This window comes from Mytilus edulis, chromosome 2 (genome assembly GCF_963676685.1).
Source record: "Mytilus edulis chromosome 2, xbMytEdul2.2, whole genome shotgun sequence".
Classification (NCBI taxonomy): domain Eukaryota; kingdom Metazoa; phylum Mollusca; class Bivalvia; order Mytilida; family Mytilidae; genus Mytilus; species Mytilus edulis.
The window spans coordinates 45,333,283-45,351,821 of NC_092345.1; the positions used below are offsets into that span (position 1 = coordinate 45,333,283).

An 18,539-nucleotide genomic window follows, 5' to 3' on the forward strand; every position below is an offset into this window, starting at 1 on the left:
TTCTTTGAAAACAATAATACCAAATTCATCCTAAATAAAGATTAAGAACCTTGCCTTTCTGCCAAATGGGTAATCTAATAGTCTGAGAAATTAGTATCTGTAATAAGCTGATTCTTTTACAGCTATTTGGTCTTTAAAAAAAATCTGTTTTAGTAATTCCATCAAAAACATGGCCTGCATTTAATTTTAGAATCTTAATCAAAACCATTTCATGTGAGCATACCCGCCAACTGTCACTATTTGCGGGGGATTTCCCCCATGGAGGCTCCCAAGTGGAAATTTTGTAAGAGCAATTTTGTCCACTATTTTAAATAAAACAATTAATTTAACAATGGTTATGAGCTTGTTCAAGCACGAAGAAGCCAAAAAAACACAATAGAATATATTTGAAGGCCCCCTTGAAGATTTTGTAGGACTATAAGAACCATCTTTCACTTAAAACCCCCATGGGCATTTTGAAAAGTTGCCAGGTATGTGTGAGAATAAAATAACACATTAGAAAATTGTCTAGCACCAACTAAATAGAGAACAGACTTGTTTAAATTTGACCTATGATACTTAAATTGTCTAATTTCCACGAAAGACATTCCCTTATGAAAATAAATGCCCAAATCACAATAAACGCATACATGTACATCAGCATTCTTACAAAGGAAAATACACTGATTGCATTTAAATAAAATATAAAATTTTGGTTCAACAAAAATGAATCAAATTCATTAAACATATTAATACATATAATTTCTATAATAACAATTTATTTACCTGGTGTATAATTCTTTTTTATATATCACTCTTTTTACAGGTATTAAAGCAGCTGTAATTTGATTATATTTCATCAACATAACATTGTATTACCTATACATACAAGGTGTGTTACACAGTTTATTGGCTGAAAAGATTATAGCATAACAGCATAAGATGAGCTTGACTCCATCTTTTGAACACTGGACAATAATAATCATAATCATCATTGAGTAGAACTAGGTCTTCTTGTATTAGATTTAGGATTATTATTTGCAGGTCTATAATCTTTTGAACACTATATGAATCTGTAGTTTTTATTCAACATTGAGTAGAACTAGGCCTTCTCCTTATATTAGATTTAGGATTATTATTTGCAGGTCTATAATCTTTTTAACACTATATGAATCTGAAGTTTTTTCATAATCATCATTGAGTAGAACTAGGCCTTCTCCTTGTATTAGATTTAGGATTATTATTTGCAGGTCTATAATCTTTTGAACACTATATGAATCTGTAGTTTTTATTCAACATTGAGTAGAACTAGGCCTTCTCCTTATATTAGATTTAGGATTATTATTTGCAGGTCTATAATCTTTTGAACACTATATAAATCTGTAGTTTTTATTCAACATTGAGTAGAACTAGGCCTTCTCCTTATATTAGATTTAGGATTACTATTTGCAGGTCTATAATTAGATGTCAATGATGAGCCTATACAAAGTTTTGATGAAGCATGTGTTCCCCCTGGAAGCTGAATCACAACTGTTCTTATCGCTGCCGAACCACTTATAATAGGTTCAACTGCTATTGGAATCACATCAAATGGCACTTTTTCTTTTATAATAGTTGGATGAATAATAGGTAATAAATCTACTGGAGTAAGTCCCATAATTGGCACATTTCTGTGTGGTATTTTGGGAAGTTTTGGTCTTCTTAAGACAGGAGTTGATGACATAATAATTGGTTCTGGTTCAATATACACAAGAACTTTTGAGAATGGTCTGGAAGCCATGTGCATCATTTCTTTCGCACGTTGCTGTCTACTACGTTGTGTATCAACAGCTTGTTTCATCTTCCATAACAAGACGCAAACGGCTAAAAAGAGGAAGAAACTTGAGAAAAAAACAGAAAAAAAGACAAATAAATCTATGTGTGGTTGATCCTGTCTGAAATATAAGTTTCCATATGTATTGTTTGAGTATTTACTACCTACTCCATACATGATGATATAAAATCGAGCAAATTTTAAATTATGACTATGAACTGGTAAAGTAATCACTAATCGCGACTCCACATTTTTCACACGTAAAATAGTATTTGTTTGAGTAACAGTATGGTATGTATGAAAGTTCTTGGCATGTATCTCCAATAACTCATGAGAGACTCCAGACGTACTATTTTGAACGCTCCTCTTGTCAAGAGGTTTTGATTCTGCCAAGTCAGTCATTATGTTGTGAATGTGGATATTATAATTATCTAAACTCCTTTTGTTGATTGGATAAGACCACCTCTGAGAGCTTCCACCTCTTATGTGAAGGTCACTGTCGAGTTCTAAGATGTGTACTCCATTTTCTTTGTTATCCTTCACAGTGAAGGTCTGGTCACTGGATGAAAAGAAGACGTCTGCTCCTAGATAAAACGAAAATTGTAATGTGAAATAATATTTTTTCAATGACAATTGAAAACAATTTTACAAAAATCAAAATAGGTAATTATTGTTTTAATAAAACTAAATCATTAAATAATCATTAAACAAATTTCATACAAAATCTTTTGTCAATTTTCAAAAATTTCACAAAAGCTGAAGTTGAAATGGTTTGCATTGAGGAGTGTTTTACTCATGTATATTCCATGCACATAGCTTTAATACTATGCAGTATGGGTTTGGCTAATTGTTGAAGGTTGATAGATTGTTGCCTCATATACATTTACTCTGTGCCTTCTTGTATTTATAATCGTCCTCATGTTGTCCATTTACTAAATTTCTTACCTCCCTTGAGAACATCTATAGTTATACGAATGTCAACATTGAGGTATCGTGGTTGTACAGCAAAGAATACAGTTCGTCCTTGCATCAAAGGATGAGGATTTTGGCTGCATTCATTCTGTGTTTCTGGGTCAAGGCAATATTCTCTATCCACATTCATCTGACGGTAACATTGGTGGTCATGGACTGGATGACCTTGAAAGTATTCTTCACACACTGCACACTATAATAAAATTACAAAAATATTAAATCTAAACAGCCTACTCATATGAATAGGTAAAAAAAGATTTATCCTTAATTAGGATGACTTGATATATTTTTCCATATGCATATTTTAATATGTGGTGTGGTACAAATGTATCAATATGGTGATATCTAGCTTGATTTGATGGGCTGCTGCCCAAGTGAAATCACATATCTCCTCTTCTTCATAGTAAGTTTCATATGTAGTGTTACAACAGGATACACTGCCTTCAAATGTGTTTCACATAAAGAAATAAAATTTTCTTTTGATATACTCTACAGGCATAGCTTATACACTAGGTGGGTGTTCAAGTATGAAAATCTGTGAAAAACTAAACATACTGTGAAAGTACTTTAATTCGTGGGTATCAATTTTCGTTGTTTGAGCAACATTTACATGTGCGTGGGTTTTTAAATTAGTGGATATTACTTTTCTGAAAAAAAAACCTAAAAAGTTGAAGCCATTAGAAACGAAGATTACAAATTGTCTGGATTTAAGAAAATTGCAAAATAAACATTGACCCTTGTAAATCTTAGTGATCACACTAGTTAAACCGAGATGAAGTGGTCAACATAATAAGACCAACAAAGGTGATAATTAGGCCATAAACATGTCACCAAAGGAAAAAAGTTACATAAACAAATGCTAAAAACGTATCTTGAATTGTAAAATATTTTTTTATCAAAAGCAAGCACAGCATGAAATTATTATTTCCCATACATACGACGAGAATTATTAGGATATAAACTTGGATAAACTGGATAAAGTCATCCACGAAAACCACATAAATTGGTTCCCCACGAATAAAAGTACTTTCACAGTATAGAATATTATAAAGTTAGATAATGCAATAGCTGAGCCAACTTCAATCCCTTTTAATATATATTGCACATAGAAGGTAACCCAGTGGTCTCCCAGGGTCATATAGCACAATGGTACAATAGTGCAATATTTAATTTGTTTACAAGGGTGCTCTTTGAGAAGATTTCACAATAAAATGTTTTATAAATGTGGTGCTTTAATTTCAGTGAAACAGCAATATTCCAAATCCCATACTGCTATTAAAAAATACTTGTTTAGAACTCTGCAACCCCTTGAATAAATACATATCAGATTTTTATCAATGTACCTGTTTTTTCCAGCACGTATCTGGAGAGTCATTTTCATCGCTGGAGCAACGTGTTCGTGTATTGTTTCTACATGGACGACATTCCCCTGTCATATTGTCACAGAAATGACTATGGCCGTGGCACTGACATTTAATACAAGCATCAAACTTGGTCATTCCTTTATGTCTGAAGTAGCCCGACTGACAACCGTCACACTTTCTACCGTCTGTGTTGTTCTGACATCGTATACATACTGGATCACTTACAGGTCCATTAGGACTAAAATCTTTATTCTAAACAAAAACAGAATTTTTAAAAGATTAAACTTTTTGTGTGTATGGACCAGAATTTATATATAAAAAAAAAAAAAATACTCAACAAAGTTCTCCAACTTATTAGGTCAGATGAACTATGATGTACATAAATTTAAGCTTTATTAAAGTTTATCAAGTGTCTTGGTGATAGTCATTATGCAGGATAAACTAGAAATGATGTTTGTTCGGTAGGTTTTTAATCACAATTCCTTAATGACAGCAGTGCTGATTATCAATTAAAAAGAGTACAATTTGACAAATAATTCATGCAATATAGAATCATATTTTTTTAACCACTCTCTCAGCATGGGAAGTAAGTAGCGATGCCCCTAAACGCAGGAATGATGTTCACAAAAACCAAAGGTTTGATAGATATGCAAAAAATTCAAAAGTGGTCTATTTAATATTAATATGAATATTGCTACAGAGCATTTGAAATCATTACTTATTTGTAAGGGGTTTGTTTTGTCATTCTGTGCTGTATATTCTTTTATAGTTAACTAATGATTTTAATTGCCCTTTGGGATCTTATCTTGAAATTATTTTAGTGCAAATCACTCACCACTTTGTGATAGTCATAAGTAGAATAAATGGTACTGGCATTCAGTTTCTTAAAGTCTTTGACAGAAGAACATCTATTTGTATGATTATTGCAGACATTGAAACAGGAGTTACAAGGTTGGTTCATCTTTGGACTTCCAACAAACCACAATTTACAATGTTCACATTGATATCCCTGTAATTACAATAATTATTTTTTAAATGGTTGCATTTAACGAATCAAATTTGTCCGATTCTCATCTTAGCTGAAAAACAATTATTCTAGTAATTTTCATTCACATTTTTAATACTCAAGTCTTGATTGTTTTTTGTAACATTCTTTTTGACACCTCATTTTTGTTACTCAATTAAATCTCATTTTCTTTAATAAGTATATAACAACAAGGGTGCCAAAGTTAAAATAAAATAATGTAGCTTCTACATAAATCAATTCAAAATACTTAATCAGGATGACACAATAGTGTCCATTATTAAAGACAATTCTACCATAGTTGGATATAATGAACAATAAATAATTTTAATGTCAACTGAACTGCATCAGATGCTTTAACAACAGCAGTATTTACGTCTGCCCTACAAGTCAATCCATTTCCAGTTAACAGAAAGAACAATCTGATCAGAAAAAAAAAGCTAGGCTTTTGGGCCCTTTATAACTTACTGTTCATCGTGAGCCAAGGCTTCGTGTTGAAGAGCATACTTTGACCTATAACGGTTTACTTGTACAAATTGTGACTTGGATGGAGAGTTGTCTCATTGGCACTCATACCTCATCTTCTTATATCTACTAACTGCAGTGGACAAGTTGTAGGATTCTAAAAGCTGTATTTATCACAAAACATATTGACCAATTGATTGTTGTTTGCTTGATTGATTGATCGATTGGTGTTTAATGCCACTTTCAATATTATTGTGCTTTTTTGTGGTGGATGGAGTTGGAGTGCCCCAGAGAGAACCACAATAGGAAATCTGACAATCCCCGTCAATCAAGAGATAACTGTATTGAATTTGAAGCTCTGACGGCATCAACTGGGGATTTGATGGTCGCAAATTAAGTTTTCTGGTGACGCGTTAGTTCTGAAACTGACAGAAAACAACGTTAAAACATGTATTTAAAATCTGTCATATGCTGCCATGTAAATAAGTGACGTTATCCAATCAAAATGAACGTTACAAACGTTGTTGCATTAGAATTAAGATTGGAGACTTTGTACCTACATGTGAAGGATTGGAACTCACAACCTCAGTGTTGACTGACAAGTGATACAGTAGTTTGACTACTCAGACCACCTGGCCACCAAGGGCCTTTTTTTGCTTGATGTCCAGTGCCAAATATTTCATGTTTATTTAGGAAGATTAATAAAACTAAATACATCACTTACCTGTGTGTTGTTATGACAATTTAAACAATGTTTGGTCTTTTCCACACTTTCACATTCACTGTTTTTATGGCACTCACATTCTACCGTACAATTTTTGCCAACATAACCAAAACTGCAGTCACATTTATCTGGTCTGACACAGATGCCATGTTGACACCCTTGATGACATACTGGTATACATTCTTTAGTACTGAAAAATATTTAACAAAATCAAATCTCTCCAACGTAACTTTAATGCAAAAGATATTTATAAATAGATTTGTAGTTATGTAACCTAAAATCTATTGAAGCTCTAAACAGGGGGTCTCATTGGGGGGTTGTGATCCCGGATCCTGCTTACTGTTTTGACAGATTCCTGTATCCTGCTTACACTATGTACGTAAGCAATTCTCATTTTTTTGTAATTTCCCGTGTCCCGCTAGACCTCATTTCCCATTCTCACGGCACAATGAATTGACTTTCACATGTCAGGTTTACATATAGCGGCAATCCCACGTCACATTTAGACCCCAATGAGAACCACTAAACAAATTAATTGACAAATAATTTCAAAGTAAATAGCTTGCAAGCCAGTGTATCTGTATCCATGCACACTATAGGAACCCTGAACCTGTGACATATTTAATCTTTTAAATTTTTTGTTGGCTTCTCAAGTGACCTTTGCGTAGCTTTAACTTTTACTTCTTCTGTTGAGATATGATGTGACTATTTGTGTCTATTCAAAAATGTTGAAAGACATGCATAATGGTATATTATTAAAATACGAAGTCTCTCGAAAAAACGGAATAATTTCCACAGTTTTTTGGTAAAATAAGTGCAACTGTGACCACAACAGTTTCCAGTCATGTGCACATGTGATGACAGTTCCCATAAACTGCTCACTTTTGCACCCTTCCCCCTTTTTCTCCTTCACAAGATTTTTCTATTGAACAGTTGGAATGCACTGGTTCTAGTTAACAGTTAAAAATTGGTTTAATAAATGTCCAATTTAAGCCCCCTTTTCTCCCTATCCTTTGAAGTCATCCCCCCTCCCACCTTTCCCCACCCCTCCCTTTACTTACTTAGAATCTTCCATGTATCCTTTTTTACATGAGCAGTTGAATCCCTTCAACGTGTCAAAACAGTCCTGCGTTACATTGTTACACGTATGGTGGCCATTAATACATTCATTTTCAGGAGGACAGCTTATATAGGACCACATCGGCTCAACTATTGACCAGTGGTATTGGTTCATTGGTGAATCTATGTAAATAAACAAAAAACATATTGATAAATATACAACAGCTTTGAAAAACTAAACAAATTCAGACACTGAGGACTAATAATCAAGACAAATTTTGCTCCTAACCTACAATTATCTGTGTGTTTTGTATTTTGTTGTACCGAATAAAGACATGAAAATATCAATTTATTGTAAATTCAGAAATTATTGCTGGCATCTATTATTGCGATTTTGTCATTTTATACTAAAATTTGGTTTTAATTTTTGCAATTTTGCGAAAAATCCTGTTTTATTCATATACAAAATTTCAAAATCGCAATAATTTCTGAATTTACAGTATCACCACAGGATTGATCTCATATCTTACAAGTGAGAATATTTTCTTCTACTAAACAATCAGTCTTTGCTACAAAATCTCATACATTAGAATATTTTCTTCTTCTGAACAATCAAAGTCATTGCTACAAAATCTCAAAATGTGAATATTTTCTTCTTTTGAACAATCTAAGTCATAATTTTTGCTACTTATATAAAAACCAAAATTCTATAAATGTGTACAAAAAAATGAGGTGTAGGTCTTCAATAAACATGATAAATATACAAACATTCTACAAATTTTAAAGTTAGCATCTGTAGGAATTATTTAAAAGTATGGTTACTTTTCTACACAAATGTAACACGGGAAAATCTACAAACATTTCTAAATGGTTAAGTAAATTGAGGTGCACATGTTAAATATTTAATAAACAAGAATATGTCCATAGTACATGGATGCCTTACTCCCTATGTAATTGTTTTTATGTTCTGTGGACCTTGGAATTGGGGTCATATCATTGGGAACATGTGTACTAAGTTTCAAGTTGATTGGACTTTAAAAATTTCATCAAAAACTACATTAACCAAAAACTTTATGCTGAAGCTGGACAGACGGACGAACGGACAGACTGAAAAACATAATGCCACTAGTTGGGGCATAAAAATTTCTAGAATAAAATCCAAGATAATAATACTCACCAGTTTTAAAGTTTCTAATATCTCCTGGATTACAGACACCACCAGTCGGTCCTTTCATTCCACCAGGCATACATAAGCCCATGCCATTATTTCCAGCACACCATCCACACCCTGGAGCTCTCAGACAATTAGAACACTGTCTGAACTCATGACAAGGCCTTAAACATTCAGTTGTTGAAGAGTCAATCAGTAAACCACAGTTGCCATGAGAACACCTAAGAGGTTTGTAAGCTTCAGACATACACTGAAAAAAAAAGAAACAGTCAGAGACTTAAATTGTGTTGAAATTACTTAACTGATCATTTACATTGTATCTTTAGTGATTGACAAGTAGATTTATTCATACAAAGCAGACTGAGAAACATGATGTGTTTAAAGGATGATACAAGTCTAATACTTCTACTGCAGCCAAATGTTCTAAATCTAACGGTCACAATACTGTAAATTCAGAAATTATTGTGACGTTTAATTATAGTGAAATTTCAACAAGGTAATAATCGCAATAACTTAAACTCACATTTTGATTTTTTTTTTATATGAATTAATCAGGATATTTCTCAATATTGCCAAAATTCAAATAGCATTTTAATCTAAAATCACAAAATCACAAAAATAAATGCACATAATAATTTCTGAATTTACAGTATTGTAGCTTACGTTAACTCAATCTGTAAATCTCTATTAAAATGTCGAGCTAGTGGATAAACTTGCAGACTGGTATTCAAAGTATCAAAATTTTAATTCAAGGTGTTATCATTATCATCAGGAAACAAAAGAAACACAACACTATATTAACTGAGGACATAACTCTTGATATGTTAATGTTCAATTATATTGTTATAAGTTTTAAAAGATTGAGTCATGTAGCACTATCAATATCATTTGGATTCCAAAAAAAACAAACTTACTTTAAACCTTGCTAAGGGCCAAAACTCTTGAACAGTAAATGTCAAAACAATCATAATCAAATTTGCCCAGTTGTTTTATAGTCCATGACATTGTGTTAAAGTTTCAACAGATTTGGGCAAGTGGTACTTCAATTATCATTCAGAATCAAAACATGTGACCTCTTCAATGTAAAGGTACAAAAACTTACTGCCTGTAGAGCATGACTATTGACCTCTTCAATGTGAAGGTAGAAAACTTACTTCTTGTAGAGCATGACTCCATACACATTTCCCTGACCCAGCTTCTGCTCCTACGCTTCTGATGCATGACTGGCAGTTAGCATTTAATTGACATGGTGCAGGGCATACAGTAATGTTAGGTGACTTATTACGTCTGCAATACCAATTCTCTTCTTCATCTGATAATATTAAAAACACATATTTACTGTAATATTGATATACAATGAATACTTATCAATATAAATAAAGGTATGTGGTATGAATACCAATAAGATAACCCTTTATTAAAGGTCAAAGGACAAAGATTTGTGATAATCACATTTATGGAAAGTGGATTCATTATATTACCTGGGGTACTTATCTTCATGGATTTAGTTGGTAACGGTGAGCCATGAATTCTAGTGTTAAGAAAAGTGTACATTTTTATAGTTTATATGCAAACTTTAATATTCAAAACCACACATTCAAATATCAATGAAAACACACTCTATACTTGATCTATGAAAATTGGTATGAAAGGAAATAAATGAATCAAGAGTTCATGTTTATGTATTATCCATCAGTCAAAAACACAACGTGGACGTGGAAATAAATTAAGATTAAACTTGCATTATTCTACTTTAGGACATACACAAATGGACATACTCTAGCCCTTGTTAGTCTTGTGTGTTTTTTAATTTTGGTTCATTTATATGTTTATTTAGGAGCCAGCTGAGGCCAATCTCCTGGTGCAGGATTTTCTCACTCCCTTGAAGACCCATTGGTGGCCTTCAGCTGTTATCTGCTCTTTGGTCTGGTTGTTGTCTTTTTTAACATATTTCCCATTTCCATTCTCAATATAACTACATGATTCATACATACTAATCGTTTCCCCAAGTTATCGGGATGATATTGGTACAAAAACTTACTATATCCTTTTGTACTGGTCCATTCACAGTTCAGAGCTTTACATCTTTCACAAGTACTTGTCCCACATTCAAATATCCCACACCAGTGGGATTCCCCGACAGGTGAAGAACTTGGGTGATTTTTACAGGTCTGACCAGTGCATTTGCGACCAACCTTCACACATTTGTTCTCTCCACAGTTCTGACACCATTTGCATATCTAAAGTAAACAGTGTAATAAAACATCTACTGTAAATTCAAAAACTTATTGCGAGGTTTTTATTATTGCAAAAAATGCAACAGAGTTGTAAACGCAATAATTTAAACTCGCATTTTGAATTATTTTATATGAATTAAACAGTATTTTTCTCAAAATCATAAAAATTCAAATCGCATTTGTGTCTAAAATGGCAAAATAGCAATAATAAATGCACTCAATAATTTCTAAATTTACAGTAATCAATTTAATAGGAAATATTTTTTATCTGATGGTTGCACTTTCAATACTTTAGTTTTATATGAAGATAGCTAGTGTATAGACTATATGAACAAAGAAAAGATCATAACCCGTTTTCTAAAACTGATTATAAGAAAGTCAGCATACAACTACATCATAAATTATCTGCATGTGTTTATTGTCATATTTTTGTTTATATATATATAATAAAAACTATGACACAAATTCCCATACGTTTCGGCCATTACGGCCTTCTTCATTGGAATAAATTACAACATTGAAACAAAATTTATTCCAATGAAGAAGGCCGTAATGGCCGAAACGTATGGGAATTAGTGTTATAGTTTTTATTATACAATCATTCAGAGACTTTATATATATATATATATATATATATCTTATATATATATGTATGTATATATATATGTATGTATAAGATTTTTGTTGATGATTAAGCAAATTTATTGAAATTTATGATGCAGTTGTAGGCTGGCTTTCTTATAATCAGTTTTATTAACAAAAATCTTATACATACATATATATAGAAACAGAAATACGACCATAAACACTTGCAGAAATGAGGTCAGTACTTTAACATGGACTTAAAAGAAGCATTAAAATTTTATCATTCATACTCAAGTATAAGTCAAATATTTAGGAGTAAACTTAGTAAATTAGAGAAGGGTACAGGTTAATTGTCAGATCTAGCAACTGAAGAATATCTCCAAATCCAGAGAAAGATGGCCTGAATTCAAATTTCTAGGCAAAGAAAACAGTAGTAGATGTTTATGAGCCAAACCTACATAATTCTTGGAAAATAATATTTTCTTATAAAATAAAAGAATTCAGTGCTGACTTTGTGTTTTATTTCAAAAATCCGTTTGTCAGTTTCTGTCATTTTGTAATGTTTTCATTTTAAGTATATGTTTTTTACAGCCACATGGTTTGTGTATAAATCCTTAGAAGTGATAAACCCAGGAATTGGTTGACACTGTATCGAATAGAGCAAAGTGTGCTTTAACATGAATTCAATTAGGAAATTATTTTCACAATAAATAAGCTGTGTAAATGTAGGACTGAATTTCTAATATTAACATAGAAATAAAATTGATGCTCATAATTATTTTTGCTTCAATATAATGCATAATTTTTTACTGTCTGGTTAATGTAATAGCTATAGCTACCTGTCTTATATTCTTAAAGTATGGGAACACGGCTAAACATGAATCACAGGTTGTATAACCATCACAATCTCTCCTTAAATGCCAATTCTCATCACATTCTCCTCTCCCTTGTAACAGTGTCTGTCCAAAACATCTGCAACAAAAAATAATAACATTTTAGGTACATTATCAAATAAATAAGTTCATTTCTAAATTTTTCAAGGCTTTGAAAATTTGTGTGTAAAATCATTTGATACAGAAAATGTTGATAAACAAGGGAGGTAATTATTATAACAAATTACTGTGAATTCATTATTTTTGTGGATACTAATTTTAATGGATTTTGAAAATATTGTTTATTTGTGGATCTTTGGTTTGTGGTTTTACCAAAGTCTAAATATAAGCCTAAAGAAAATTTGTACTTCTCTGAACATCTTTACCCACAAAATCCACAAATATTGGTACCCTATGAATAATAATGAAAGTATTTGTGAAAATAAGTTGTTTACAGTAAATCTAAGTTCCAAAGCAACAACCCACATTTTTTCCTTTACTTTGTCATTTTTAACACTTACTCGTTTGGCAAAAATTTATGGATGTGCGCTGAATAACAGGATGTGACATTGCTCCCATCTGGACTAGAGATAATACATGCTTTACAACCAGTAGAGGATCTGACACACTTATGCTCGTCCTTAATCAGTCGACACCTGTCTATTGGCAGTGTCAATTTGATCATCCCACTGTGAACTTCACCACTGTAACCGCCCATGATGTAAACACTGGTTTCCAAGGCAACAGATGCAGCTGACACTCTAATGTTTATTGGTGCATCTTCTTGGACTTCTGCCAGAAAACAATGTAATAAATTTATATAAAATATATATATTTTAACATGAAACAGTTTCTTTAAAAATTATAAGATAAAGAACAATTTTTTTTTATAAAGAATACATATTTTTGAGAGCATAATGGTCGGTTATAAAAAAAAATATTTTGTAATAATAACAGGAATTTTTCGTTATTCTGGAACATTTTACATATGTTGCCTTCCCTTTCACAAAAATGCATTTAGGTCATCTGGAACATTTCAGACACCACCAACAATCTAGGTGCTTCAAATGTTTTTAAATATCAATTCATAACTTAAAACAAACAAAACATAATGAAAATTATTACTTTTCTATTAAAAACATTTGTTGTTCCATTTATTATACATATAGTTATAAATTCACATATAAATTTTACCTTTGAACTGGAAGGAATGCCAATTATTACACCGATAATGGTAAACCAGAACCTTGTCAGACAGTTGTTGGTCATCAGACTGTCCACCAAATATGACCATATACTTCCCAACATCAACTGCTGTGTGGAATATCCTCTTGTCTTTCTGCAATCAACAATCAAATGTCCAGTTAAAAGTAACTGATAAATTTTTCTACCTTGCTCTGTGTAAAGCATATTCAACTTTGAAAAATTACTGCGCAAAATTTAAGTACAATATAGCCTGTCTAAAATGAATTCATTCAAGTTTGAACTTTTTTGTTTCTATTGTACAGATGTTTAGTTATTAAACAAAAATTAGAGTAATTGTTCTTTGGGCTACTTCTCAATAATTTAACACTCACATACATGCTGAAATTGTTTAACATAAACAGATAAAGCTTACTACACCTTTTAGTTGCAGAGAAAATGCAACACTTATATTGTACAGACACAGAATTGATTTACATTGTCATTTTGGGGCCTTTTATAGCTGACTATGTGATATTGGCTTTGCTCATTGTTGAAGGCCGTACAGTGAGCATGGTTTTTATTTTCTGTGTCATTTTAGTCTCTTGTGGAGATCTGTTTCATTGGCAATCATACCACATCTTCTTTTTTTTATACATATAAGTAAACCTGCATTCCCCTCTATTTGAGCAAGTAAGTATATTCATTAAACAATATTTGCAGTTTTGACAGCACATTAAGATAGATTTCTGGTTTACACAACTGTTTAATATTCATTATTTGGGTTCATTTTCTCATTTGAATCAGCTTTTTTCTTTTATATATTTCTTATCACTTTTGAAAAGAACATTTCCAAGAATGATACATACATCATTTTTTTTTATTTGCCAACATGCACCATTTAAATATCTCATAGAAAAACTTTATGACTCCCTCCTCTCCTAAGAAAAAGTTAACACAAAATACATCACCCCAAAACACAAGAATGTGTCCCTAGTACAGGGATGCCCCACTCACACTATCCTTTTCTATGTTAAGTGGACCGTAAAACTGGGGTCAAAACTCTAATTTGGCATCATCTCATAGGGAACATTAATCAAAGTGCTTGAAAGCACTGAACAGTAAAGATTGCTTCAATTTATCAGTGGGAAGTAAAATTAAATAATGCATTGGTTGTTGTTGATTTAACAGCTATTCTAGACAAAGGAAGATTTATATTTTTAGAACAGATATTAGATTCCTGCACGTTGCAAAAGTTATGTAATTTTCTTGACAAGTGAAATATCATTTTGTGCCTTGAATATCTGAGCATATATTACATCGGCAAAATTCTGGAAATGTTCATGGATAGTATGTATAGAATGTTATGATCAATGCACTATATTTTTTGTATCAAAAAAGGCGGTGATCAGCTTGGAAGATTAAGATATCAAGTCAGTCCCATAAGGTTTTGATTGCATTTCATGCAATCTTTACCTAAAAACTACCTTGACCAAAAACTTTAACCTGAAGCGGGACAGACGGACGTAAGGACTGACTAACAAACCGCCGCACAGAATGAAAAACATAATGCCCATAAATGAGGCATAATGAATGGGACATATAATTAAACTAACCTCAGCTCCTTCTTCTGAATATCTAGTTGACTGCAGGTTATTCCAACGTTTGCTCACTAAATCAAATGAATACAGCTCATCAGACAAAACCACTCTAGGAGATTCAGATAGATTAACTCTTGGAGATCTGTATAGTATTCCTCCATAGATATAAATAGTCTTAATAGACTGCTTTTTGTCTTCGTGGTGAACAGCAGTATGACCATACAATCCTAAAATTATATATACATGTAAAATATTGTTCCTTATTACATTCATGTTAAAAATAATATACTACAAGTCCTGGCAAAAAAAATCTTCTATAAAGGAGTATGTTCAATAAGGTCCTAAAATGGCCCCCTTTTTTAGCGTAAATTTCAAATTCGGATTTATTGACCAATATCACGATAAATTATAGCTAATACATAGACTAGATAGGATATAAGCCATTTTGTTGAAAGTTTTACGTTTCTGCGTTTCATTATGACGTCACAAGTTGTACTCGTATTGATTTTTCACGAAAAAATCAATGAAAATGGGTAAATTTCCAAAGATTATTTGACAGGAAACATAGAGCGCATATGTCGACAACAATGATCTTTTAAAATAATGTTTGTGAAGACATTTAACATGTCTTATTTGAATATTAAGCTTGTCGACGCCTGCGCTTTATGATTCCTGGTCATTTATTTAATTGAAATCCAGCTGATTTTGTCAAATTTCACCAAAATCCCTTATCTTGACCTTTTTGGGATGTAAAAATCAAAGTATTAGAATTAAACTTTGACAAAAACAGCTCTGTTTGACTTTTCCACATGTCTTTAAGGCAACTTAAATCAATTATTGTCTTGTAATCATGAACTTTATAATTGGGGCCAAATATGGCACTTTCCGAACTTACTCCTTTATTTATTTTAATGAATGTGATTTGTACAATCTGTCAATGAAATCCATTTGCATATATATGATTTGCTAGCATAAACAATGCATTTACTTAATACCATAACTTTTTCTGGTATGACATATGTGAAATAAAAAGGATCAAAAGTTTCTGTTTGCAGCCCTTTATAGGTCTTGACTGATATTGATGATATGACGTCATACAGATTCGGTGTTTGACAACCTTTTCAACGATGACTGATATCCATATCATCACATTCGGCTGAAACAGCGTGGTTGGCAATTGATTGCATTACACATACAATTTACTTGTATTTTCTACTAAGAATACCCTAAATCTAGTTAGTCATTCAATGCTTCATTTGTGTTTCTCAATATAAGACTAATACATACCTATTGGAGCTCCTATTAGGTCTCTATGTGTATAGACTTTCCATCTAGATTTAGTAGCATCATATTCATACATATTCTCAGAGAAGTAACCTGCTCTAGAAAATCCACCAATCACAAGCAGTTCTGCGTCATCTATCTTTGTCATTGTATGTCCAGCAACAGGATGTACCTCTGATGATACCTAAAATACATATTTTCAATTTACACACCATCATTCATTTCAAAATAAGCAGAAAAATAAATCACTTATGAACATTTTTTACATGGTATATCTAATTTGAATTTGAATGCTACTGTCATGTGGATTCATATATTTTCTTTGATACCAATTTTTATGTATTGAGGAAATATTGCATTTTCTAGATATCTGATTTCCGTGTTTTGCTTAAGTCTGCATTCAAAACTACCAAAAAAATTAGTATTTCATTGAATATTAATTTTCAAATTCATGGTTCACATTTAGCCACGAAATCTATGAAAAATATTATCCAACTTCAAAAAAATAATTTATAGTTGATAAAACATTTTAATGCAATAGTTTAAATGAACTAGAAGAAAAAAAAAAACAATTTTCTTCTGACCTCTAATGTCCATTTGTGAGCACCAATAGCAAATTTCCACATTTCATTTGTAGCTTCTACGTTGTTTCCTCGTTTAACAAAACCTCCAAACACATACATCGTCTTTAGATAATCTAAATAGACTGCTGTGTGGTAATATCTATAATAAATGAGAAGAAATATTTTTCCTTGGGCTATCACACCAATACAATCAATAGAAATTAAATTCTAGAAAATCATTGATGCCTTTCGTTGAATGAATCACATTTATGATTCTTATGTGCTTCTGGGAACAATAATGAATCGTAGAATATCTAAAAGCACCATAACTCCTTCTAAAACTTGTGTGCTGATGCTTCTATTTAAACTTTTAAAGCAGTTATAGATGGTGTATTCATAATTATTACCATTGGATTTTATTGGTATAAAGCCTAGAATTCAGGTCATTAATCAAATACACATTTCCAGTTGAATAAGATTTTTTGATTTTTTGCACACTTGTTAAGATAATATACTATAAAATTGAGAATGGAAATGGGGAATGTACCAAAGAAACAACAACCCGACCATAGAAAAAAACAACAGCAGAAGGTCACCAACAGGTCTTCAATGTAGCGAAGAAATTCCCGCACCCGGAGGCGTGCTTCAACTGGCCCCTAAACAAATATATACTAGTTCAGTGATAATGAACGCCATACTAATTTCCAAATTGTACACAAGAAACTAAAATTAAAATAATACAAGACTAACAAAGGTAGTATATTGACAAATTACAAAACAAACAAATAAGATTGAAATTTGTTGGTTAAACTGACAGGTTCATGACTTTTACTCAGAATTTTTTTTGATGAAAAAGCTACATTATATTAGGAAATTTTCATGTATATTCATTTTGGTTAATTCACTGAAAACATTTTCCCTGCATATCTAATCCTAATGCAAATAGTTGATTCTTTATTTAAATACATTGCATATGGCCAATAAATGGACTTATGGACACAGCAAAGTTTTAACTGCCCAATCTAAAGCCAAAACCCTGGACAAAACCAGATGCAAACATAACCTAATATACAGTATCACAATGTTATTACCTTCCAGTAGGCTCAGTTGTAGTGAATGGCACAATCTGGGTCCATTTACTAGTTGTGAGATTAAACATCCACACATCGTTCAGCAGTCCATGTCTCAGGGAGTACCCACCAAACATGTACATACTGTCACTCCCACACGCAACAAGGGTGTGGCCATATCTGCTCCGTGATATGTCCTCAGGCAATCTGGTGTAAGGCTGGAACACAGTGTACCATGGGAAAATCTCCACTGGCCCCAAGGATGAGTTACAATGACATGATTGGGAATCCTTAAAGAAAATAAACATATCAAAAAGGCAAATAATACTACCATATAGCGGGTTATTTTCACAGGTGTAAATTTCATGATTTTCATTAATAAGGTATAAGGAATATCTTGGCGGTTATTATTTTGGCAAATTCAAAACTTTTATCAGTACCTTTGCCTGTGCACTTTTAATTTGATGGAATTTATATTGGCAATTTTATTCTATCTGCGAAAATTTACACCTGCGAAAAAAAAATAACGCTATACGGTATTAGACTGAAATGATGCAATACAATGACATGACTG

General features: G+C 32.1%; 1 protein-coding gene across 1 annotated transcript in view; it reads right to left on the reverse strand.

Moving 5' to 3' along the window:
* Window positions 1–1,051: 1,051 nt before the first annotated feature.
* Window positions 1,052–18,539, reverse strand: part of LOC139512243 (multiple epidermal growth factor-like domains protein 8) — a 37,039-nt gene continuing 19,551 nt past the window's right edge. Inside the window, exons 18-33 of the mRNA XM_071299728.1 lie at window positions 17,987–18,255; window positions 16,917–17,055; window positions 16,336–16,516; window positions 15,064–15,275; window positions 13,460–13,604; window positions 12,787–13,057; window positions 12,233–12,365; window positions 10,613–10,811; window positions 9,726–9,883; window positions 8,578–8,821; window positions 7,403–7,583; window positions 6,342–6,531; window positions 4,964–5,137; window positions 4,108–4,380; window positions 2,738–2,957; window positions 1,052–2,376 (exon numbers count right to left, since the gene is read on the reverse strand). Of these exons, the coding sequence (XP_071155829.1) occupies window positions 1,373–2,376; window positions 2,738–2,957; window positions 4,108–4,380; window positions 4,964–5,137; window positions 6,342–6,531; window positions 7,403–7,583; window positions 8,578–8,821; window positions 9,726–9,883; window positions 10,613–10,811; window positions 12,233–12,365; window positions 12,787–13,057; window positions 13,460–13,604; window positions 15,064–15,275; window positions 16,336–16,516; window positions 16,917–17,055; window positions 17,987–18,255 (3,993 nt within the window). The 3' untranslated portion in view covers window positions 1,052–1,372. The remainder of the gene's footprint in view (window positions 2,377–2,737; window positions 2,958–4,107; window positions 4,381–4,963; window positions 5,138–6,341; window positions 6,532–7,402; window positions 7,584–8,577; window positions 8,822–9,725; window positions 9,884–10,612; window positions 10,812–12,232; window positions 12,366–12,786; window positions 13,058–13,459; window positions 13,605–15,063; window positions 15,276–16,335; window positions 16,517–16,916; window positions 17,056–17,986; window positions 18,256–18,539) is intronic.